The 27,696-nt window shown below is 35.1% G+C and overlaps 1 protein-coding gene across 2 annotated transcripts in view; it reads right to left on the minus strand.

Moving 5' to 3' along the window:
- The window catches only part of HLCS (holocarboxylase synthetase), a 167,211-nt gene that overhangs the window by 105,740 nt on the left and 33,775 nt on the right, over positions 1 to 27,696 (minus strand). For both annotated transcript variants that reach the window (XM_063180786.1, XM_063180779.1), the window contains exon 6: positions 3,600 to 3,871. In XM_063180786.1, coding sequence (XP_063036856.1) covers positions 3,600 to 3,871 — 272 coding nt within the window. The remainder of the gene's footprint in view (positions 1 to 3,599; positions 3,872 to 27,696) is intronic.

The following is a 27,696-nucleotide window of genomic DNA, read 5'->3' on the forward strand; positions in this document are numbered from 1 at the left end:
TCAATAAAAATCACCTGATTTTTGCATCAATTTCTAGGGATTTATGAAATGCTATCATTTAAATCTCAAGGTTCTTCAATGAACTGCAAATCACAAGGATTACATTATTCCATTACCCATGACAACAGAGTATTTACAGCATCAACCATGATAATTAAGACAATTATTTTTACTTAATAAAAGTCTTTTTGTAAGATAAATTTAAGATTGATTATTAATAAATTAATAATTCAAATTATGATCTGCCTAGGACCACCTTCCTAGCATAGCATATGTAGACATGTAACTTGTAGTTTACAACTTACCTGAAAATTGACTATTTAAGCCTCAGATATGTAGAGTCAGGATTTGTAGCTCACAACTTACCTGAAAATTCACTATTTAACCCTCATCATGATGAGGGAAATCTTGAAGACCTACATCTGTGAGCACTTCATTGTATTTGGATTACTTAATATAAAAAACCAACTTTTAAACACATCTGAGAAATCGGGACCACTTCTCTTATCTCCCTTGCCTTGATAATTAATCATTCATAAATTGGTCAGATTCTGTTTAGCTTGATCCAAATCAAATCCCAAAACTCTCAATTAAACACTTCATTTTACCAAAACAAACTGAGGGAAGAAAGCTCTTGATTTATTCAATTATCACCAATTTCTTCACAATCCTCCTTCCAACCCTGTGGGCTGACCATGCTGTGAGCACTAAAGATGAAGCAGCAAATGCTACAAATGACTGAATTTCTGTAAAATAATTCTCCATGGCCTCTTATCAAACTGGCAAGTCTCTATCTCTGCAAAATCAGCTGCAGGATTCAATCTGGGGGAGAGGATTGGCAAAATCAAACAGCAACTTTTTGTTTAACGTGTGGATGTTTGAACACACAGGGAATGGTTTGGAACTGAAATTTGTATTTGTCCATAAATTGCAATTTAGGCTCTCAGGCTGAGAACTGAAGCCACTGTTGTTGGTTAACTCTTCAGTGACAACAACACTCAGGACAATTTAATTTAGATTAAAGGAAAAAATCCCAAACAAAATCCCTGAGGTTGCTTTTCGCCTGTAAAAACCATCTGCAATTTCTGCAGGTAAATTTTCCCTGATATTCAAACCTAGCTGCCACAAGAATTTACAGCTGCAGGCTGGGAGTTTCTGTCCTGAAGAGCAACAACTTCCCCAAGACGGATTTTTTCCCACCAAATTTCCACTAAACACAACAGTGCAGCCTTTGTACACAGACTCCAGGCTGAGATTTACTAACTGTGATTTTCCTATCACTTAATCCCATTTCAACCCTAGTGAAGAACCTCCTCTGAGGTGTCCCACAGCTCATTCACAGGGCCCATCTGGGTGGTGATGGAAGAGCCTCTGGCAGAGCCCTGATCCGCGTTTTAAAAGCACAAACCAAACACTAAAGAGCATTTGAGGGAAATATTCAGCAAAAGAAATGGGAGGAAAGAGAGGGTTAAAATTAGAGGTACAACCTGCTTGGTGTCAGTCCTCTCAAGTAAAAAGGCTGAGATAGTAATTTGCACTAGAGAATGTATTTAATCTCCTAAACATGAATATTTATTAAATCAAATTTTCTTATGGTGATGTTTAGAGGAATACAGATTAAAATCCCCTACCAAGCAATAAGTTGAGTCCCACTCAACTTTCCTCACCCTTTATGGCTCAGTATTTTATATATTATCAATTAATACCCCGTGAACATAAAGTACTTCATGTCCAATTTACAGCTTTCCTCACCCTTTATGGTTCAGTATTTTATATATGATCAATTAATACCCCGTGAACATAAAGTTCTTCATGTCCAATTTACAGCTTTCCTCACCCTTTATGGTTCAGTATTTTATATATTACCAATTAATATCCTGTGAACATAAACTGGACTTTGTGTCCAGTTTCCAGCTTTCCCCACCCTTTATGTATTTTAGTATTTTACATATTATATATTATAATAATATTATATATAAATATTATTAGTAGTATATTATATAATTATATATAATTAGTGGTATATTTATATATTATATATAAATATTAGTATTAGTATTTTATAGATTATATATTATATTATTTTTATATTATTGTAGATTTAGTATTTTATATATATATTTCAGTATTTTATATATTATCAATTAATACCCCATGAAGATAAAAGTTCTTTACTTCATGTCCAGTTTCCAGCTTTCCCCACCCTTTATGTTTTTTAATATTTTATATATTATATAATATATAAATATTATTAGTAGTATTTTATATATAATATATTATTTTTATATTATATTATTATATATTTAGTATTTTATATATATATTTCAGTATTTTATATATTATCAATTACTATCCTGTGAACATAAAGTTCTTTACTTCATGTCCAGTTTCCAGCTTTCCCCATCCTTTATGTATTTTAGTATTTTATGTATTATATTATATATAAATATTATTAGTAGTATTTTATATATTATATTATATATTATATTATTGTATATATTATATTATTATATATTTAGTATTTTATATATATATTTCAGTATTTTATATATTATTAATTACTATCCTGTGAACATAAAGTTCTTTACTTCATGTCCAGTTTCCAGCTTTCCCCACCCTTTATGTATTGTAGTATTTTATGTATTATATTATATATAAATATTATTAGTTTTATATTATATAACCATATATAATTAGTAATATATTTATATATTATATATAAATATTATTAGTAGTATTTTATATATTATATATTATATTATTGTATATATTATATTATTATATATTTAGTATTTTATATATATATTTCAGTATTTTATATATTATCAATTAACATAAAGTTCTCCACTTCATGTCCAGTTTCCAGCTTCCCCCACCCTTTATGGTTCAGTATTTTATATATTATCAATTAATACCCCATGAAGATAAAAGTTCTTTACTTCATGTCCAGTTTCCAGCTTTCCCCCACCTTTTATGGCTCAGTATTTTATATATTATCAATTACTATCCTGTGAACATAAATTTCTCCACTTCATGTCCAGTTTCCAGCTTTCCCCACTCTTTATGGCTCAGTATTTTTATATTATCAATTAATATCATGTGAACGTAAACTGGACTGTGTGTCCAGTTTCCAGCTTTCTCCACTCTTTACGGCTCAGTATTTTATATATTATCAATTAATATACTGTAAACATAAAGTTCTTTACTTTGTCTCCAGTTTCCCTCTAAGCATTGCATGTTACCACAATCATGAATTCCAAAGTTCCACACTTCATGTCCAGTTTCCAGCTTTCCCCCACCCTTTATGGCTCAGTATTTTATATATTATCAATTAACATAAAGTTCTCCACTTCATGCCCAGTTTCTGGCTTTCCCCACTCTTTACGGCTCATTATTTTATATATTATCAATTAATATACTGTGAACATAAAGTTCTTTACTTTGTGCCCAGTTTCTCTCTAAGCACTGCACGTCACCACAATCATGAATTCCAAAGTTCCCCACCTCATGCCCAGCTTCCCCCTGAGCACTGTGCGTCACCACAATCGTGAATTCCCCATCAGAAAATTAACCCAGGACGCCCCGGGTGCCCATCTTACCCATCCAGAAGATTCATGGTGCTCGTGGTCACCTCGGTGAAGAGAAGGATCTTGCCCAGCTTCTTGGTGTGGAGATGCTGCTGGTAGGTGTGGAGGCTGAAGTGCTCTGAGGAGAAGCTGCCCATCTCCGTGATGACGGGCACCAGGGACGGGGCCACCTCCACCTTGGACTCACGGGACGGAACGAACCTCAGGGACACCTTGCTGGACGCCCTCAGCCCCTCAGCGTCCACGTTCCCCTCCAGCCACTTCAGGAAAGCAAGATGGATTTCCTGTGGGAAAGGGTGACAGGATTACAAAGATCACCCCATGTGAGGACACACCAACGTTCTTCCAAAAACGTTTTTATTCAAGCAATCTCCTACACCAAAACAAAACTTTTCCTCTTCAAAAAAAAAGTTCTCGTGCTGCTCGTGCTTGACGCTGTCCTAGAGTAGAGACCGCGCTCTTTTGAAGATTAATTAAGTTTAATTTTTCCCTGTGGCAGGGTTTGCAGTGCTCTTCCTACACCCTGAGGCATGGAGTGCACACGTTCATCTGCATCTGGCAGGTTTCTCACCCTGCTGAGATCCTCTGCTGGAGAAAACCCTTTAGTCCGGCACTAAGGATGTGATAATATTATATATTATATAATATATATTATATAATATATATTATATAATATATAATATATAATATATATTATATATTATATATTATATATTATATATTATATATTATATATTATATATTATATATTATATATTATATATATTATATATATTATATGTTATATGTTATATGTTACATGTTATAAATTACATATTATATATTATATGTTATATATTATATATTATATGTTATATATTATATATTATATATTTAGTAATATATATTATATATTATATACTATATATTACATATTATATATTATATATTTAGTATTTTATATATATATTTCAGTATTTTATATATTATCAATTAATATCCTGTGAATATAAAGTTCTTAACTTCACATCCAGTTTCCAGCTTCCCTCACCCTTTATGGTTCAGTATTTTATATATTATCAATTAATATTCTGTGAACATAAAGTTCTTAACTTCACGTCCAGTTTCCAGCTTTCCCCATCCTTTATGGCTCAGTATTTTATATATTATAAAAAACAATATATATAATATACAATATACAATATACAATACATTATATATTATATATTATATATTATATATTATATAATATGTAACATATAACATATGATATATGATATATAATATATAATATATAATATATAATATATAATATATAATATATAATATATAATATATAATATATAATATATAATATATAATATATAATATATAATATATATAAAATTTGGATTGAGCCTTCTCATCTAAGACACAAAATATTTAATAGGCAAATGTAGTGAGGGATGAAGACCAAGGGAGTAGGTATCAGATTTCAGTGGAGATTATTATTATTATTATTATTATTATTATTATTATTATTATTATTATTATTATTATTATTATTATTACTATTATTATTATTATTATTATTATTATTATTATTATTATTATTATTATTATTATTATTATTATTATTATATAAAATTCCCAAGCAGAATGATCCCAGTGCTGAGCAGCACCAGGTTTATCTGGAATCACAGTCATGAGGAAGAGCTGCTTGCTCAGTCCTTGCAACATCTTCCAAAATGATCAGCACATTGGTAACTTTCAGAAAATTGCCTTTCCTGACCCACAGATGGGGCAGCTGAGAGGTGTTTTAAGAACTTTTATTCCATTTTCAGAATCATGAGAAGGGTGAGACAATACAGATGTTATAATTCACAATCAGAAGCTAATTATTTCCTAATTACAATGCACTAGAAGTGTTTCTTGGCCTATCAGCTTTTGCCACACCTTGCTGTAAATGCCTTAAAACCAAACATCTAAAATTTTCCCCTCATGGGTCCCGCAATTCACCTTTCACAGTTCTGTTTCCCCAAACTGTCCAGTCTTTTTTACAAAACCATCCTTTGAAACTTGTTTCCAGCTCCATTTCTCTCTCAGCAATGTCTGTCCCGTTCCAGGGCATTTCTCAGTCAGCATTTCTTGTCTCAGGGTTTGCACACAGATGCACAAACTGTGTGAGCCTCCTGTCAAACTTGAAAAATTCCCTACAAACCCATTTCCCACAACTAAGACCCAATCTGAAGGCTAAACCAGCAGTTTAAAAAACCATTCAGTGATTTCTCAGTGGAGTATCTGCTAAAGCAGGTCACACCTTCAGCTAAGGGAGATTTACTACTGTGAGTATCCCTGTAGTGACACCCTGCACCGACTGCTCCACACTCACCCTTTCTGGAGATAAATTCTGCTTTGATTGGTTTGATGTGACATGATTGCCACACCTTTAGCAACAGCCACAAACACAAATCCTGGGGCATTTTGCTGCTTAAATTTCAGACAGTTGAAGTTGTCTTTTATGTGATAAACGAAACCACAAAAAAATTGTGGCTTCGATTTGACTGGAAACAAGGCACTAGTGATGCTTGCCCTCAGATTTCCAAGAGGATGAGATGTGGTTTTTAAACAAAAATGTCCAACCCAAACCCACACCCCTCACTGCCACCACTGCTGGATCTGGATTTCCACCCTCAGAAATGACCTGCTCTCGAATTTCACAGCCTGTGCTGGCAGCCCTGCACAACAGGACTCAAAGAAAAGAAAAATTTTCCCCAAATTCTGTCAAACATTTAGTTTCAAGCCCCAAGACTAAGAAGGACTCAGCAGCTAAATTTTATTCACAGAGAAATTTCTCCTCATATCTTGCTTTCCTAAAGCCCCCTCTTAATATTTTCTGTCCAAACTCTTGGATAAAATATCTTTAAATATTTCCTTCCCCCCCCCTTTTTTGATTTTTTTGCTCTGCATCATAAATGATGATGTGATGCTGATTAAAGGTTTTGTGGGCATTTCTTTTGACTTGCACCTTCACTCAGAGCTCTGACAGAATAAATAAATTCCTTACACATTATCCTGCTTGTTTTACATGCCCACAGTAACTGACTGGCTGTAACTGATATTTGGAGAAATTCCAGCTCTCATTTCTGTCAGGGAGAACATGGAAAAACTCTGTTTAATCAGAGAGTGTTTCCCTACTGCTTTCCCAACACAGAAATCCACTCAGCAGCATGGGATGTGCAAATCTTACACACAGAAACAGAATTTTAACTCACCCAAAGTTAAAAATGGGTTTAGCTCACCAAGAATTAACTCACCTAAGGCTGGGTTTGCAGTCTGACAGAAATAAAGTCATCTAATCTCCTAAAAGTTAATTTAATCTCTATAAAAATTACAGAATTTTACAGAAACAGAATTTTAACTCACCCAAAGTAAAAACTCACCAAGAATTAACTCACCTCAGTGTGGGTTTACACTCTGACAGAAATTAAGTCATTTAATCCCCTAAAAATTAATTGAATCTCTCTAAAAAATTACAGAATTTTACAGAAACAGAATTTTAACTCACCCAAAGTTAAAACTGGGTTTAACTCTCCCAGAATTAACTCTCCTAAGGCTGGGTTTGCAGTCTGACAGAAATAAAGCCATTTAATCTCCTAAAAGTTAATTTAATCTCTATAAAAGTTACAGAATTTTACAGAAACAGAATTTTAACTCACCCGAAGTAAAATCTGGGTTTAGCTCACCAAGAATTAACTCACCTAAGGCTGGGTTTACACTCTGACAGAAATAAAGCCATTTGATCTCCTAAAAATTAATTGAATCCCTCTAAAAATTTACAGAATTTTACAGAAACAGAATTTCAACTCACCCAAAGTAAAAACCCACCAAGAATTAACTCACCTAAGGCTGGATTTACAGTCTGACAGAAATAAAGTCATTTAATCTCCTAAAAGTTAATTTAATCTCTATAAAAGTTACAGAATTTTACAGAAACAGAATTTTAACTCACCCAAAGTTAAAAATGGGTTTAACTCTCCCAGAATTAACTCACCTCAGTGTGGGTTTACACTCTGACAGAAATTAAGTAATTTAATCCCCTAAAAATTAATTAAATCTCTCTAAAAAATTACAGAATTTTACAGAAACAGAATTTCAACTCACCCAAAGTAAAAACCCACCAAGAATTAACTCACCTCAGTGTGGGTTTACACTCTGACAGAAATAAAGCCATTTGATCTCCTAAAAATTAATTGAATCTCTCTAAAAATTATAGAATTTTACAGAAACAGAATTTTAACTCACCCAAAGTTAAAAATGGGTTTAACTCTCCCAGAATTAACTCACCTAAGGCTGGGTTTGCAGTCTGACAGAAATAAAGCCATTTAATCTCCTAAAAGTTAATTTAATCTCTATAAAAGTTACAGAATTTTACAGAAACAGAATTTTAACTCACCCGAAGTAAAATCTGGGTTTAGCTCACCAAGAATTAACTCACCTAAGGCTGGGTTTGCAGTCTGACAGAAATAAAGCCATTTGATCTCCTAAAAATTAATTGAATCCCTCTAAAAATTACAGAATTTTACAGAAACAGAATTTTAACTCACCCAAAGTTAAAACTGGGTTTAACTCTCCCAGAATTAACTCTCCTAAGGCTGGGTTTGCAGTCTGACAGAAATTAAGTCATTTAATCTCCTAAAAATTAATTTATTCTCTCTAAAAATTTACAGAATTTTACAGAAACAGAATTTCAACTCACCCAAAGTAAAAACCCACCAAGAATTAACTCACCTAAGGCTGGATTTACAGTCTGACAGAAATTAAGTCATTTAATCTCCTAAAAGTTAAATTAATCTCTATAGAAGTTACAGAATTTTACAGAAACAGAATTTTAACTCACCCAAAGTTAAAAATGGGTTTAACTCTCCCAGAATTAACTCACCTAAGGCTGGGTTTGCAGTCTGACAGAAATTAAGTAATTTAATCCCCTAAAAGTTAATTTAATCTCTGTAAAAGTTACAGAATTTTACAGAATTTTAACTCACCCAAAGTTAAAAATGGGTTTAACTCACCAAGAATTAACTCACCTAAGGCTGGGTTTGCAGTCTGACAGAAATAAAGCCATTTAATCTCCTAAAAATTAATTTATTCTCTCTAAAAATTTACAGAATTTTACAGAAACAGAATTTCAACTCACCCAAAGTAAAAACCCACCAAGAATTAACTCACCTAAGGCTGGATTTACAGTCTGACAGAAATTAAGTCATTTAATCTCCTAAAAGTTAAATTAATCTCTATAGAAGTTACAGAATTTTACAGAAACAGAATTTTAACTCACCCAAAGTTAAAAATGGGTTTAACTCTCCCAGAATTAACTCACCTAAGGCTGGATTTACAGTCTGACAGAAATAAAGCCATTTAATCCCCTAAAAATTAATTGAATCTCTCTAAAAAATTACAGAATTTTACAGAAACAGAATTTCAACTCACCCAAAGTAAAAACCCACCAAGAATTAAGTCATCTCAGTGTGGGTTTACACTCTGACAGAAATTAAGTCATTTGATCTCCTAAAAATTAATTGAATCCCTCTAAAAATTACGGAATTTTACAGAAACAGAATTTTAAGTCACCCAAAGTAAAATCTGGGTTTAACTCACCAAGAATTAACTCTCCTAAGGCTGGATTTACAGTCTGACAGAAATAAAGCCATTTAATCCCCTAAAAATTAATTGAATCCCTCTAAAAATCACAGAATTTTACAGAAACAGAATTTTAACTCACCCAAAGTTAAAACTGGGTTTAACTCTCCCAGAATTAACTCTCCTAAGGCTGGGTTTGCAGTCTGACAGAAATCAAGTTACAAAACAAAGGTGATGAAAGTGTGATGACACCGTAAATAAATAATAATTATGATGTTTTTTTGCCACAGAATATTTTCTGTAAAGAACAAACCAGCAGCTATCTCTGTGTGCTGTTCCATTATTACAAATATTCCAACAATTTACTCTCCTGAGTGTATTATTTTAAATTATTTTAGGCAAACTCCTTGTTTTCACTGCTCCTACCACATCCCGAAGCATTTCAGAATTGTTCTGTGTGTGAAATCCTCAAGCTGATTTCCCCCATAATGTCCATGTGCTTACTGAGCTGATCAGAAATATAAACACATCATCAAGGAGGGGGATTTTTACAAATTCCTAAGGAATTGTGGAAACAGATTCCTAAGATGATTCCTAACAAATTCCTAAGAAAATTCCTTACAAAATCCTAAGAAAAATTCCTAATGAATTCCTAAGAAAATATGGAAACAGATTCCTAAGATGATTCCTTACAAATTCCTAAGATAATTCCTAACAAATTCCTAAGAAAATTCCCTAAAAATTCCTAAGAAAATTCCTACCAAATTCCTAAGAAAATATGGAAACAGATTCCTAAGATACTTCCTAACAAATTCCTAAGAAAATTCCTTACAAAATCCTAAGAAAATTCCTAATGAATTCCTAAGAAAATATGGAAACAGATTCCTAAGATCATTCCTAACAAATTCCTAAGAAAATTCCTTACAAAATCCCAAGAAAATTCCTACCAAATTCCTAAGAAAACATGGAAACAGATTCCTAAGATAATTCCTAACAAATTCCTAAGATAATTCCTAACAAATTCCTAAGATAATTCCCTAAAAATTCCTAAGAAAATTCCTACCAAATTCCTAAGAAAATATGGAAACAGATTCCTAAGATAATTCCTAACAAATTCCTAAGAAAATTCCTTACAAAATCCTAAGAAAATTCCTAATAAATTCCTAAGAAAATATGGAAACAGATTCCTAAGATAATTCCTAACAAATTCCTAAGAAAATTCCCTACAAATTCCAAAGAAAATTCCGACCAAATTCCTAAAAAATATGGGTTTAGGTGTTTAACCAAGTTTCAGGTACTGGCCACAGCAAAAAAATTAATTTTTACCGTAAGAATTTCCTTCATGCAAACTTGCAGGAACAGGGATGCTGAACATGCCACAACTGGCACAGAAAAAAATGACATTATTGTACAATGAAATGAAGTTATATGCAAATTTAATTCAATTTCAGGGTAAATTTCTGCTCCAAGTCCACAAACAGGAACAGGACCCTGTCAGAACTGTGGGATTTCAGCCCAAACTCCAGCTGGAATTCCCAAATCCTCCTGGCCCAGCAGCATCCGCCGTTCTGCAGCAGCCTCTGGTGGCCACTGCCACGAGAGGAGCTGGGGGAAAAATCTGATTTTAATGGATTCTAAAAGAAAAATCAACAAAAGCAGCAAAGCACTGCACCAACACAAAATACAGAGAAAGAAATACAAAAAAATACAAAGTTCAGCCACTGCACACACCAGACCCTCAGCTTCTCATCAGCACAAACTCTGCTAATTGCAACATTATTTTGTTAATAATTATTTATTACATAAATGTTAAACTCATCTACGAGTTTAATATTTATAGGAAGAAAATGTTTCTACCTGTATTTTAAGTGGGAAAAAATGTGATTTCAATGCATTATTAAAAAAAAAAGTCAGCAAAAGGAGAAACTACCCAACAGCTCTCATTAATAAATTCTCCAAAATTTATTGAAATTATTATTTATCCAAAGCTCAATTGAAATCTTATAAAGAGAACCAAGGAGAGATTGGGAAATTCTCATTTGTCACCCTGAGGGTGGCACTGAATGAAGAGCTGTGAGCAGGAAGGGAGATGCAGAGGACAGCAATTCCCAACATTCCCAGAAATACAAAGTATTTTAAATGGCAAAAAAAAATTAATTTTAATGCAATTTTAATGTGATTTAATGCAAATTTGATGTAATTTTAATATATTTTAAAAGAAAAGTCACCAAAAGCAGAAAAGCACTGCACCAACACAAAATACAAAGAAATACAAAGAAATACAAAGTTCAGCCACTGCACCCTCCAGCCCCTCAGCTTCTCATCAGCACAAACTGTGCTAATTGTAACATTATTTTGTTAATATTTATTTATTACATAAATATTAAACTCATCTACGAGTTTAATATTTATAGGAAGAAAATGTTTCTACCTGTATTTTAAGTATTAAAAAATGTAATTTCAATGCATTATTAAAAAAAAAAGTCAGCAAAAGCAGAAACTACCCAACACCTCTCATTAATAAATTCTCCAAAATTTACTGAAATTATTATTTATCCAAAGCTCAACTGAAATCTTATAAAGAGAACCAAGGAGAGATTGGGAAATTCTGATTTGTCACCCTGAGGGTGGCACTGAATGAAGAGCTGTGAGCAGGAAGGGAGATGCAGAGGACAGCAATTCCCAACATTCCCAGAAATACAAAGTATTTTAAATGGCAAAAAAATTAATTTTAATGCAATTTTAATGTGATTTAATGCAAATTTGATGTAATTTTAATGTATTTTAAAAGAAAAGTCACCAAAAGCAGCAAAGCACTGCAGCAACACAAAATACAGAGAAAGAAATACAAAGAAATACAAAGTTCAGCCACTGCACCCTCCAGACCCTCAGCTTCTCATCAGCACAAACTGTGCTAATTGTAACATTATTTATTAATAATTATTTATTTACATAAATGTTAAACTCATCTACGAGTTTAATATTTATAGGAAGAAAATGTTTCTACCTGTATTTTAAGTGGTAAAAAAATGTAATTTCAATGCATTATTAAAAAAGAAAAAAGTCAGCAAAAGCAGAAACCACCCAACACCTCTCATTAATAAATTCTCACAAACTGCAGCTCCTTGCCTGGTGCTTGCTGTGCATTCCCAGCATTCTGCAAAAAGAGATTCTGGAAAATCTCTTTCTTAAGAATATTTTTTGGGATTAAAATATTGTACACTCAATATTTGGATTCAAATACTGTAAGTGAACACTCAATATTGGGATTAAAATATTATACCTGTGCAATCAATACTGAGATTTAAATATTGTATCTGAACACTCAATATTGGGATTAAAACATTGTACCTGAACATTCATTATTGGGATTAAAATATTGTACACTCAATATTTGGATTAAAATACTGTATCTGAACATTCAATATTGGGATTAAAATATTGTACCTGACCACTCAATATTAGGATTAAACTATTGTACACTCAATATTTGGATTAAAATGCTGTATCTGAACACTCAATATTGGGATTAAATATTGTACCTGCACACTCAAAATCTGGAATAAAAAACTGTAACTGAACACTCAATATTGGGATTAAAATAAATATTGTCCTGTACCTTCAATATTTGGATTCAAATACTCTAAGTGAACACTCAATATTGGGGTTAAAATATTATACCTGTACAATCAATACTGAGATTTAAATATTGTATCTGAACACTCAATATTGGGATTAAAATATTGTACACTCAATATTTGGATTAAAATACTGTAACTGAACACACAATATTGGGATTAAAATATTGTACCTGACCACTCAATATTGGGATTAAAATATTGTACCTGAACACTCAATATTGGGATTAAAATATTGTACACTCAATATTGGGATTAAAATATTATACCTGTACAATCAATACTGAGATTTAAATATTGTATCTGAACACTCAATACTGGGATTAAAATATTGTACCTGACCACTCAATGTTGGGATTAAAATATTGTACCTGCACACTCAAAATTTGGAATAAAATATTGTGTCTGAACACTCAATATTGGGATTAAAATAAATATTGTACTGTACACTCAATATTTGGATTAAAATATTGTACCTGAACACTCAGTGTTGGGATTAAAATAAATATTGTACTGTACACTCAATATTTGGATTAAAATATTGTATCTGAACACTCAATATTGGGATTAAAATAAATATTGTACTGTACACTCAATATTTGGATTAAAATATTATACCTGTATACCAAATATTCGGATTAAAATAAACTTCATAAAGATTTTATTGTCCTCCAGGAGAGGCACATTTTCATTTCATGTTCTCACAAACTGCAGCTCCTTGCCTGCTGCTTGCTGTGCATTCCCAGCATTCTGCACAGCCTGGGAAATCTCTGTTTTAAGAATATTTTTTGGGATTAAAATATTGTACACTCAATATTTGGATTAAAATACTGTATCTGAACACTCAATATTGGGATTAAAATATTGTACCTGAACACTCAATATTGGGATTAAAATATTGTGTCTGAACACTCAATATTGGGATTAAAATATTGTATCTGAACACTCAATATTGGGATTAAAATACTGTATCTGAACACTCAATATTGGGATTAAATATTGTACCTGACCACTCAATGTTGGGATTAAAATATTGTAGCTGAACACTCAATATTGGGATTAAAATAAATATTGTACTGTACACTTAATATTTGGATTAATTTATTGTACCTGAACACTCAATATTGGGATTAAAATATTGCACACTCAATATTGGGATTAAAATATTATACCTGTACAATCAATACTGAGATTTAAATATTGTATCTGAACACTCAATATTGGGATTAAAATATTGTACCTGAACACTCAATATTGGGATTAAAATATTGTACCTGACCACTCAATGTTGGGATTAAAATATTGTACCTGCACACTCAAAATTTGGAATAAAATATTGTAACTGAACACTCAATATTTGGATTAAAATAAATATTGTACTGTACCTTCAATATTTGGATTCAAATATTATACCTGTATACCCAATATTCGCATTACAGTATTCCCAGCATTCTGCACAGCCTGGAAAGCTCTTTCCTAAGAATATTTTTTATATTTCCTAAAGTGCAAAGCAGCAGATCTGGAGTGCACAAAGCACAGAAGAACACTCTGAGAGATGGCAGGGTTGGTCACCTTTGGAATTCCAAAAAAATCTGATTTTTTAGGAGTTTTGGTCACTTTTGAAATTCCCAACCAATCTGATTTTTTAGTTTTGACAGGGTTGGTCACTTTTGGAATTCCCAATCTGATTTTTTAGGAGTTTTGGTCACTTTTGGAATTCCCAAAAACATCTGATTTTTTAGGAGTTTTGGCAGGGTTGGGCACTTTTGGAATTCCCAAAAACATCTGATTTTTCAGGAGTTTTGGCAGGGTTGGTCACTTTTGGAATTCCCAACCAATCTGATTTTTTAGGAGTTTTGGTCACTTTTGGAATTCCCAACCAATCTGATTTTTCAGGAGTTTTGGCAGGGTTGGTCACTTTTGGAATTCCCCAAAAAATCTGATTTTTTAGGAGTTTTGGTCACTTTTGGAATTCCCAACCAATCTGATTTTTTAGGAGTTTTGGTCTCTTTTGCAATTCCCAACCAATCTGATTTTTTAGGAGTTTTGGTCACTTTTGGAATTCCCAAAAAAATCTGATTTTTTAGGAGCTTTGGCAGGGTTTTGGTCACTTTTGGAACTCCCAACCAATCTGATTTTTTAGTTTTGGCAGGGTTGGTCACTTTTGGAATTCCCAAAAAAATCTGATTTTTAGGAGTTTTGGTCACTTTTGGAATTCCCAAAAAAATCTGATTTTTTCAGGAGTTCTGGCAGGGTTGGTCACTTTTGGAATTCCCAATCTGATTTTTCAGGAGTTTTGGCAGGGTTGGTCATTTTGGAATCCCCCAAAAAATCTGATTTTTTAGGAGTTTTGGTCACTTTTGGAATTCCCAACCAATCTGAGTTTTTGGGAGTTTTGGTCACTTGTGGAATCCCCAACCAATCTGATTTTTTTAGGAGTCTCCAGGGGTTATTTTGGGGCTGGGGGGATATTGAGCTGAAGAGAGGCAGATAAATCTCATCGTTTCCCAAAATCATTCCAGCCACTCAGCCAAGTGCCTTATTTTTGCCTCCACTCCTCGGAGTGTTTTTAAAAACAAATATTGCACTACACAAACACAGTGGATCCATTTTCCCAGCTGATCTGTGGAATAGTTCACCCACAAAAAGGGAAATATTTTTAACAAAGCGCTGCAAGGTGTCCCTCCCCTCTTTACTGCAGCCCCATCCCTTTGAACACGAAGCATTTTGGATTTCACCCCATCCCTGGGCTGCACATCCAGAAACTGCCCACAAATCCCTGCCCAAATCTCAACCCAACATCAAATTCAGCTTTAAAAAGTGTGCAGGCAGAAAATTCATTTATCCAACGGGCAGCAGGGCCCAGGGCAGGACTCGGTGAGTGATGAAAAATGGGTCAGGATGTTACTTTTTGTGGAGAAAAATAATGAGAAATGAGAGTAAATAGGTTGAAAGTAACACATGTGGAAATTAATGATGGTTTTCACTGCGAGTTTGTTTTACCTGCATCTGTCCTGGCTTTAGGAGACAGTTCCACTTGGGAACCGGGGTGCCAGGAGAAGGGTGGGAAGAGGTAAAGAGGTCAAAAACAATACATAAATAATACATAAACATAATATAATAAAAACAATAAATGAGGAAATAAGACATAAGGTTAAAAATAAGACATACAATAGGTTAAAAATAATAAATAAAGAAATTAATTATGGTCTTGACAGTGAGTTTGTTTTGTCTCCATCTCCCCTGACTTTATTCGAGTGCTTTACTTGGGAACTGGGATGCCAGGAGAAGGATGGGAAGAGGTAAATGGGTTAAAAATAATAGATAAAGAAATTAATTATGGTTTTCACAGCAAGTTTGTTTTATCTGCATCTCCCCTGATGTTTTATCTGCATCTCCCCTGACTTTATTAGAGTGCTTTACTTGGGAACTGGGATGCCAGGAGAAGGATGGGAAGAGCTAAATGGGTTAAAAACAATAGATAAAGAAATTAATTACGGTCTTCACAGCAAGTTTGTTTTATCTGCATCTCCCCTGACTTTATCAGAGTGCTCTACTTGGGAACTGGGGTGCCAGGAGAAGGATGGGAAGAGGTAAATAGGTTAAAAATAATACATAAGGAAATTAATTATGGTTTTCACAGCGAGTTTGTTTTAACTACACCTCTCCTGGCTTCAGCAGAGTGCAACACTTGGGAACTGGGATGCCAGGAGAAGGATGGGAAGAGCTAAATGGGTTAAAAATAATAAATAAAGAAATTAATTGTGGTCTTCACAGCAAGTTTGTTTTATCTGCATCTCCCCTGGCTTCAGCAGAGTGCTCTACTTGGGAATTAGGATGCCAGGAGAAGGATGGGAAGAGGTAAATGGGTAAAAAATTATAAATAAGGAAATCTATCATGGTCCTCACAGCAATTTTTTATTCATCTGCATCTCCCCTGCTTTCAGTAGAGCATTCCACTTGGGAACTGGGATGCCAGGAGAAGGATGGGAAGAGCTCAATGGGTTAAAAATAATAGATAAAGAAATTAATTACGGTCTTCACAGCAAGTTTGTTTTGTCTGTACCTCCCCTGCCTTCAGCAGAGAGTTTCACTTTGGGAATTGGGGTGCCAGGAGCAGAATGGGAATAGGTAAATCGGTTAAAAATAATAAATAAAGAAATTAATTACGTTCTTCACAGTGAGTTTGTTTTATGTGCACCTCACCTGGCTTCAGCAGAGTGCTCTACTTGGGAACAGGTAAATGGGTTAAAAATAACACATAAAGAAATTATTTATGGTCTTTACCTGCATCTCCCCTGACTTTATTAGAGTGCTCTACTTAGGAACTGGGATGCCAGAAGGATGGGAAAAACTAAATGGGTTCAAAATAATACATGAAGAAATTAATTATGGTTTTCACAGCGAGTTTGTTTTAACTACACCTCTCCTGGCTCCAGCAGAGTGCTACACTTGGGAACTGGGATGCCAGGAGAAGGATGGGAACAGGGAAAGAGGTTAAAAATAATAGAAAAATAAATTAATTATGGCTTTCACAGCGAGTTTGATTTAACTGCATCTCCCCTGGCTTTAGCAGAGCATCTCATTTGGGAATTGGGGTGTCAGGAGAAGGATGGGAAGAGCTCAATGGGTTAAAAATAACACGTAAGGAAATTATTTATGGTCTTCACAGTGAGTTTATCTCCACCTCCCCTGGCTTCAGCAGAGTGCTCCACTTGGGAATTAGGATGCCAGGAGAAGGATGGGAAGAGCTAAATGGGTTAAAAACAATAGATAAAGAAATTAATTATGGTTTTCACAGCAAGTTTGTTCTGTCTGTACCTCTCCTGGCTTCAGCAGAGAGTTCCACTTTGGGAACTGGGGTGCCAGGAGAAGGATGGGAATAAATAAATAGGTTCAAAATAATACATAAGGAAATTAATTATGTTCTTCACAGCGAGTTTGTTTTAACCACACCTCTCCTGGCTCCAGCAGAGTGCTACACTTGGGAACTGGGGTGCCAGAAGAAGGATGGGAACAGGCAAAGAGGTTAAAAATAATAGAAAAACAAATTAATTATGGTTTTCACAGCAAGCTTGATTTATCTGCATCTCCCGTGCCTTCAGCAGAGCATTCCACCTGGGAACTGGGATGCCAGAATGCTGGGCAGGGGTGCTGGAGGTTTGCTGAGCACACACCAGCGCTGAGGGCAGGAACAGGGAACAAGGAGGAGCCGTAAGGTGCATCCCCGATTTTGCTTCCTCTCCCTCCTCAGCTGCAGAGAACAGTCTGGAAACAATCTTCCCAGCAGCTGCTCTCACCAACAAACTGTTTATTGGAACAAAGTGCCCGGGGCAAAGGCCAAACGTCATCCAGAGCCCAAAGCGTAGCTGGAAAAAAAAAAAACAAAAAAAACCTAAAAAAAATCCTGGGGCTGTCCATGCATGTGGAAAAAACTGCCCGTGGCATTGGAAGGGAACCATATTCCATCTGCAGGACCAAGACTGAAACACAAATTCCTGAATTTGGTGGAGTTTTAGGACGCTGAGCTCGTTTCTCGCGGCCGGTTTTGGGGCCTGCTCGAGGTTTCTGCTCAAAGCAGAATTTGCAGCTCAGGCTGTGTCTCCTCATGGGCAAAAAGAGCAAAGCGGAGTTGTGTGAAAATATTCTAAAATGTTTTAGTTTTGCTAAATCAGCTCCACATGCACACACAACAATAAAGGAAAGACTGCTCTAATTTATCACAAATGCACCGTCGATGCGTTACACAAAATCCAAGTTCAGGCCTAGTATCAGTAAATGATCAAATTTTATTTTAAAGCACAAGATACTAAAAACCACAGGGTAAAATCTCCTTTCCCAGCAGCTCTGAATCTCAGAAATTAAAGAGAGCACGAGCAGCTCTGAGGGGGAACGGGTCCCACACCAGGAATTGGGACACGACTGCTGCCCCGGCCCATAAATCTGATTTTAGGGGAAGGGACCCAGAGGAACAAGGTCCACCTTTGACACAACATCACCAGCAAACCCTTCACCCCAAGGCTGATAAATCAGATTCCTGCCAGGTGCTGATTTATCCTACCAGAAAAAAGGTGTGAGAAATCACAGGGCGGGTGTTTAATTCCTCGTGACACCTACTTTGTAAGAAAATTGTTATTTTTCTGAAGGAAAAGCCTACAGTAAATTAAACCTGTGTGCAACTGGGCTAAAAATAAGCCTGGGCAGAAAGGAAAAGCCATTCCACTTTTGCACAAAAATCTGAGCATGATGCTTATTAAAGTGGGTTGATTTTGCTTTTTTTTTAAAATGATATAATCCAAGTCATGTTTGGAAGCATAAATTAAGATATAAATCTAACCCCCAAATGCTGTACACATATATATTAAATTACTCTCAAAAGTATTCTGTATGGACTAAGGAAAAAAAAAATACAGAAGAATTTTGTTCTCAGCTAATAGGGCAATAAATTAGATGCAATATATTCAGCAGCTAAAACTGGCTCTCTTCAACAGCTATCACACAATACTATTTTTATTTGGTACCAAACCATTTTTTTTTTAAACTAACAACAAAATTGTTTGTTGAAAATCTTGGAATTAGCAGCAGAATGATTAAAGTAAATAAAACCTAAGCAAATATTTGTTCTTCTCCCTGATAATACCCAGTTCTTAGCTGAGGCTTTTCCAGCAGGTTTATTTTGCCTTTCAGCAGCGTCACACACATCAAACGTGAATGAATTCAGTGTTCGTGAACATGAAACAGCAGCACAGGAGCCAAAGATTCTCCTCTTAGCACTGCAAACACGTTTAAACTCCCACAAGCTTTCAGCTGGACCCCGTTTTTGCCTTTTTTGAGGGGAAAAAAAAAAAAAAACCAAAAAAAAAACCTCCCCACTGTGTGACACTGGAGGGGTTTGGGAGCTGCAGAAACGTCTGGGAAATGTTTGAGGTGAAACCACAACACATGGACAGGGCTGAGGGATTCCAGCATGATCCCAAAACTGCACAGCTGATGTTCAGCATGGACCGTGGATTTTATATTCCCACCTAAAACACAGTCAGCTTGGCAGAGAGGTTTCCCAAAAACTTCTTGGAAAGGAAGAATTTCTTGGGAATTTTACACTAAAATGGCAAGAATACGCTCGGTGTGTTTTTCCTGCTCCTAAGACAAAACCTAGTAATAATCTGCCACTAATTTTCATTTAAGATCTCCTTGCTAATCAAAGATATTGTAAAAAAATGAAGACGAAAGCATGGGAATATTTTTTTAAAGTAGAAAATAAAGCAAGCAAGAAAACCATTAATAAATGTACAACGACTCGGGGATTCCAGCATGATCCCAAAACTGCACGGCTGATGTTCAGGATGGACTGTGGATTTTATATTCCCACCTAAAACACAGTCAGCTTGGCAGAGAGGTTTCCCAAAAACTTCTTGGAAAGGAAGAATTTCTTGGGAATTTTACACTAAAATGGCAAGAACACGCTCGGTGTGTTGTCCTGCTCCAAAACCCAGTATTAAGCTGCCACTAATTTTCATTTAAGATCTCCTTGCTAATCAAAGATATTGTAAAAAAATGACCACGACAGCATGGGAATATTTTTTCAAGGTAGAAAATAAAGAAAGCAAGAAAAACATTAATAAATGTACGACAACTTGGGGATTCCAGCATGATCCCAAAACTGCACAGCTGATGTTCAGCATGGACTGATTTTATATTCCTTTCCAAAACACAGTCAGGTTGGCAGAGTGGTTTCCAAATTCCAAAAGGAACTTACTGGAAAGGAAAAATTAATTGGGAATTTTACACTAAAATGGCAAGAACACGCTTGGTGTGTTGTCCTGCTCAAAAGACAAAACCTAGTAAAAATCTACCACTAACTAATTTTCATTTAAGATCTCATTGCTAATCAAAGATATTGTAAAAAAATCAACATGACAGCATGGGACTGCTTTTTTTTAAAAGTAGAAGTAAATAAAATGTTTTAAAAGTGCCCCAACTCAGGGATTCCAGCACGGCCCCCAAACTGCACAGGAAATGTTCTGAGACTCAGCAATCTGTGGCCCCACTGCAAAAGATTTCAGCTTCTAAATCATCTGAACTCCAGATTTAACTTCTCACCACGTGCAAAAATGGACCATGGATTTTATATTCTTTTCAAAACACAGTCAGGTTTACAGTCAGGTCTCCAAATTCCAAAAGGAACATCTTGGAAAGAAGAATTCCTTGGGATTGACACGCTATAAGGGCAAGAACACGCTCGGTGTGTTGTCCTGCTTCAAAACCCAGTATTAAGCTATTATTAACTAATTTTCATTTAAGATCTCCTTGCTAATCAAAGATATTGTAAAAAAATGAACACGACAGCATGGGATTATTTTTTTAAAGTAGAAAATAAAGAAAGCAAGAAAAACATTAATGAATGTACGACAACTTGGGGATTCCAGCATGATCCCAAAACTGCACGGCTGATGTTCAGCATGGACCGTGGATTTTATATTCCTTCCTAAAACACAGTCAGGTTGGCAGGGAATTTTCCAAATTCCAAAAGGAACATCTTGGAAAGGAAGGATTTCTTAGGAATTTTATGCTACAATGGCAAGAATACATTTGGTTTCTTATCAAGCTCCAAAGACAAAACCCAGTATTAAGCTGCCACTAATTTTCATTTAAGATCTCTTTGCTAATCAAAGATATTTTTAAAACATTAGCATGACAGCATGGGATTGGTTTTTTTAAAGTACAAAAAATAAGAAAGTAAAAAAACAAAATTTAATGTGCCCCAACTCGGGGTGTGTTATCCTGCTCCAAAGACAGAACCTAGTAATAATCTACCACTAATTTTCATTTAAGATCTCTTTGTCAACCAAAGATATTGTAAAAAAATGAACATGACAGCATGGGAATATTTTTTCAAGGTAGAAAATAAAGAAAGCAAGAAAAACATTAATAAATGTACGACAACTTGGGGATTCCAGCACGGCCCCAAATCTGCACGGCTGATGTTCAGCATGGACTGTGGATTTTATATTCCCACCTAAAACACAGTCAGGATGGCAGAGTGGTCTCCAAATTTCAAAAGAAACTTCTTGGAAAGCAAGAATTAATTGGGAATTTTACACTAAAATGGCAAGAATACACTTGGTCTGTTATCCTGCTCCAAAACCCAGTATTAAGCTGCCACTAATTAATTTTCATTTAAAATCTCTTTGCTAATCAAATATATTTTTTAAAAATTAACTTGACAGCATGGGGTTATTTTTTTTTAAAGTAAAGAACAATGAAAGTAAAAAAAATTAGAAAGTAAATCTGCTTTTTATTTAGCAGATTATCAAAGAAGCTTCATGCTTCAAAAATACATTGTATACATACACAACAATGTAAAACTCGGATAGCAAATATTGAACCTTGAAAGAAGCCTCACTAATGCCCAGTTTATCAGAAATTAATAAATTTTTCTTACAAAATGTGGCTGAAAATACAATATTTAAACACAGTATCCACACAATGCTCAGTTGTGAGAATGGATGTTACAAATTCCATTTACAGCCCTCCCAGCCACGTGGGTTTTAATTATTTTCTCTTTTTTCACATGGAACACTTTGTCCTGCTGGTTTTGAACCTTGTTCTGAGCAAAAGGAATAATATTTTTCCCCAGAGGAAACCCAGGAAGATGGAGAGCCAATCCTGGGCTGCACCTTGGATTTACGGATCCAAGAAGGAGCTCCATAGGGAGCTGAAAGCATTCCAGGGAGAAACGGGGAAAGAAAAACCTCAAATTTCATTTATTCTTTAAAACAGGACATAAAACTCATTTAAATCTTACAAAACCAGGTCCAATTTTATGGAACAAACCCAGGGTTTGCCTCAAGTCCAACACACACGGGCTCCTACCCACAAGGGCACGTTTGCATCTCCAGGTGCCAAGTGGAAGCTCAGCGCTGAAATTCAGGATTTTGGGGAAATTCACTCAAAGGACGAGAAAGGACAGACCCAAACTGAGGCAGGGAGGAGCATTCCTGACAATTCTTTTATTCTTTACTCTGCAGGATTTGGGATTTTCCCCGGTTTCTCTCTGAGCAGAACCACCTGTCCCTGTCCCCTGCAGATATCTGTGCTCCACACCGTGAGCAGGAGTAAATCCAAAGTGAACTCAGCCCAAAGAGAACTCAAAATTCACTAAATTGTGAGTGCAAACATCTCTCACTTCTGTTTTATAGTTTATCTGAACTGCCACCTGAAAAAGATGGTTTTTCACCCTAAAATTTTGTATTAATCCAGGCAAGGATTTGCTTCACCTCACTCTGTCCGGGTTCCCACTTCAGAAGGGTTTTTGTGGCAGCCCCTGCTTCTCCAAGTCTGTCCTGACCTTGGCTGCTTCTCTTTTTCGTGTCACAAAAGGACCCAAGATTTTTAATTCTACCACAAATCCACTCCAAAAATAAACTTTTAACTGATTAAATTCAACATTGTAGAAAATCATTATGTTATAATAAATAGTCCCAAACTGAAGGGGTTAACTTCTAAAATGAACTGTCCTGAAGGAAAAAGTCTCAGGGATTACTTACATCAGTACTAAAATGCAAAAAAAGGAGTTTAAAATGCACTTCCAGCATAGTTACACACAAACTAATGCACTCCAACCAGACAAAATCTATATCAATACATGGTATTTAGTGATTAATTAATTTATCCTTGGTTAAATGAGGATAAATAAGTTTGGATCTGTTTCTTGAACATAACTGCCAGAGAAACAGGAGACTGTGAGCAAAACAATGATTATTTAATTTTGAGTTTAAAGTTTGATTTGTGCTTTCAGTTTGCCAAACCAGTGGGGAAAAAAATCAGGATTGGGACAGTGGCTGTGAAAGTTAAATTATACCAGCAAAATTATCAAATACCAAATCATCAAATGCTTAAAAGAGGAAAAAATGTCCTTGAACAGACGGAGAATTTTTTATCTATGGAGCAATAATAAAGTTTATTGCAGTTCAAAATGTCCAATCTGCTTATCCTGGGCTGCCAATTAAACAGAGGGCATTGTGCAGGATGGAAAACAGCTTGGAAATATCTGGAGAAAAATCCACTTCCACCTCCAGAAGTGCTGCAGAGACAGCAAAAGCAAACCCTCATCTTTTCTGGATATTCAGAAATATCACTGGACTGAAACACCCAATCCAACACCCTCTCACGTGTGCTTTAATATCAAAATGATTTATTATCAATATCTGCTAATAGCAGTATGTGTTATTGATAGCAATATGGCTAAAACAGGGAGAAAAGGGAAAATATGCCAAAACAGGGAGAAAAAAGTGGCTAAAACAGGAAGAAAGAAAAGGAAAAGAAAGAAAAACCTCCCGTAACTGCAAAAAGCCCCCAGCTCTGTTCATTTAAAATAATGACAGAAATATTCTAAAGGCAGAAGGACAGCTAAAAATGTTTCCAGGTATTTCTAACAAAAACCTTGGTAATTCAAATATTGATTTTAATTTGCAGCTCATGCTGCTTATGGTAACTTTGGGGAAATGCCCCTCTCTCCAACGAAGCAAAAAAAATAAGAATTACCATTTGTTTTCAGCTATTGTGTTTTCTTTTCCATCAGCGAATAATTGTACTGAGATCCCAACACCCAAAACACAGTTCAAAAATGGAAAATAAGCAGATAAAAGCTCCTGACAGGGAGCTGTGGGTACACTCACTACTCCTAAACCCAACAATTCCATCTTGGAAAGAAGAAATGTCTTCCAGACCAGAAAAATGCTGGGGTAATTGCTCACTTCATGTAATAAGTTCTAAAGTCAAAACATGCCAGATGCAATTTTTTATTCAGATCTCGACAATCGTGCATCAAACCAGAATTATTGTTCCTTATCTTGCAGCAGAATTTCAGCAAGACCTCCTGGAACTGATTTGCATCCATTCTGACTCCACGGAAATGCTGGGACATGCTCTCACAAAAATCAGTTTTTAAAACTCTTGAGGATTTTAAGATGTTTTTTAATTCCTAAAAGTTGACTTTATTCCACAAGCAAAGAACATCCAGGCACAGCTCTCAACATGAGACACTTTCTCCAGCTGAATGCTGCTCTTCCTTGAAATTATTTTAACATTGAGACCAAAGTAACTTTTTGTACTTCTGTTATGACCTGTTCATCAGCTGAATGCTAAATTACAAAAGAAATTGTGATTAATTTCTTTGTTCCACGTGTAACATCAAAAAACAATCCCTAAAAAAAGGAGCCGTAAGCGAACGGTTCAATAATCCAAATTAATATCCACATATACCCACAATCTCTCTTTTATTCTCTCAGCAAATGAAATCAGCTTTATTTTTATTTAGTTTCTCTGTGTGAAGTTGTTAAGGCATGAAATTCTCTAAGTAAGTTTATACTGAAAGGAAAAAAGCTGACTAAAAATTTACATGTGGGTTGTTTGTCCAGCAAATGTTTTGAAACTCAGCAATCTGTGACCCCACTTGCAAAGACTTCAGCTTCTAAATGATCTAAACTCCAAATTTCAGTTCTCACCACGTGCAAAAATCATAAATTTATTACAATTAATACTCTCAAACTGAAGAAAATATTCTTTTTCTTGTTAAAATCTCCTCAGTGCTGATCCTGCTATTGCCCGGCTTTTACTGTTATTTTAATTCTACATTTATTGGTTTCTTTTACAAATTAAGAAGCGTATTTTGAAATGTTTCCCGAAGTAGTTCTTAAAACATTTCTTAGATAAACTCAGCAGCACAATTTAAGCACAGGCCTGAGAAACAAATGAGAAACAACCCACTCTGGAGCAGGGAAGTGACTCTCAACAAAACAAGCTGTAAAAACCCAACCTTGCCCCACATTTTAGTGCAACCATCAGTGCAAAGCAGCACCGATTTTAGAGCTAAAATTATGAGAGATGCACATCACACCCAGCAGCTGTAGGGAATGCTGGAAAATACAGAAATAGAGGCTCAGCAATCTGTGACCCCACTTGCAAAGACTTCAGCTTCTAAATGACCTAAACTCCAAATTTCAGTTCTCACCACGTGCAGAAATCATAAATTTATTACAATTAATACTCTCCAACTGAAGAAAATATTCTTTTTCTTGTTAAAATCTCCTCAGTGCTGATCCTGCTATTGCCTGGCTTTTACTGTTATTCTAATTCTACATTTATTGGTTTCTTTTACAAATTAAGAAGTGTATTTTGAAATGTTTCCCGAAGTAGTTCTTAAAACATTTCTTAGATAAACTCAGCAGCACAATTTAAGCACAGGCTTGAGAAACAAATGAGAAACAACCCACTCTGGAGTAGGGAAGTGACTCTCAACAAAACAAGCTGCAAAAACCCAACCTTGCCCCACATTTTAGTGCAACCATCAGTGCAAAGCAGCACCGATTTTACAGCTAAAATTATGAGAGATGCACAGCACACCCAGCAGCTGTAGGAATGCTGGAAAACACAGAAATAGAGGCTCAGCAATCTGTGACCCCACTTGCAAAGACTTCAGCTTCTAAATGATCTAAACTCCAAATTTCAGTTCTCACCACGTGCAGAAATCATAAATTTATTACAATTAATACTCTCCAACTGAAGAAAATATTCTTTTTCTTGTTAAAATCTCCTCAGTGCTGATCCTGCTATTGCCCGGCTTTTACTGTTATTTTAATTCTACATTTATTGGTTTCTTTTACAAATTAAGAAGCGTATTTTGAAATGTTTCCCGAAGTAGTTCTTAAAACATTTCTTAGATAAACTCAGCAGCACAATTTAAGCACAGGCTTGAGAAACAAATGAGAAACAACCCACACTGGAGCAGGGAAGTGACGCTGTAAAAACCCAACCTTGCCCCACATTTTAGTGCAACCATCAGTGCAAAGCAGCACCGATTTTACAGCTAAAATTATGAGAGATGCACAGCACACCCAGCAGCTGTAGGGATGCTGGAAAATACAGAAATAAAGTTATTTTCTGAATGTTCAAGCCTCACTCCTTACCTCTGCTCCTCAGCTGCTGCCCCACTCCCCCTCTCTCCTCCTCCCACAAGGCCTCTGCTATCAAACCAGGCCCACCAGCTCTTCCTCCTGCCTTTCTGCTCTCCCCAAAAAAAGAAAAAAAAAAAAGAAAAAAACGAAAAAAAAAAAGAAGTTCTTATCCTCATCAGTCAAGGAGCATGCTCTGATTTGCACACTCCATGGAGGAGAACTCTCATCCCAGCTTTTTTCTCAGGCCTGCAGCGCCCTGCTCTCCTCTGGGCCTCTGGCTCACTCTCATTATCTTGTGTGCTTAGTGAGAAATGGGTAAGGAAAGGAGATAATTTCTTAATTTCTGCAACTTGAGGTGGCCAATGTGAGTAATACAATGAAATTATACACAGATGAAAATAATTTCACAATTTTAAACGTATTAACACGTTATCTTGTGTGCTTAGTGAGAAATGGGTAAGGAAAGGACGTAACTTCTACAATTTGAGGCGGCCAACGTGACTAATACAATGAAATTATGCACATATTAAAATAACTACATAATTTTAAACATATTAACACATTATCATGTGTGTTTAGTAAGAAATGGGTAAAGAAAGGAGATAATTTCTGCAGCTTGAGGTGGCCAACGTGACTAATACAATACATATTAATACACATTAAAATAACGACATAATTTAATGCATATTAATACATATTTAACACATATTAATACATATTAAAATAATTTAGTAATTTTAAACATATTAACACATTATCTTGTGTGTTTAGTAAGAAATGGGTAAAGAAAGGAGATAATTTCTGCAGCTTGAGGTGGCCAACGTGACTAATACAATACATATTAATACATATTAAAATAACTACATAATTTAATACATATTAATATATATTTAACACATACTAATATATATTAAAATA

The sequence above is a fragment of the Melospiza melodia genome, chromosome 2 (genome assembly GCF_035770615.1).
Source record: "Melospiza melodia melodia isolate bMelMel2 chromosome 2, bMelMel2.pri, whole genome shotgun sequence".
Classification (NCBI taxonomy): domain Eukaryota; kingdom Metazoa; phylum Chordata; class Aves; order Passeriformes; family Passerellidae; genus Melospiza; species Melospiza melodia.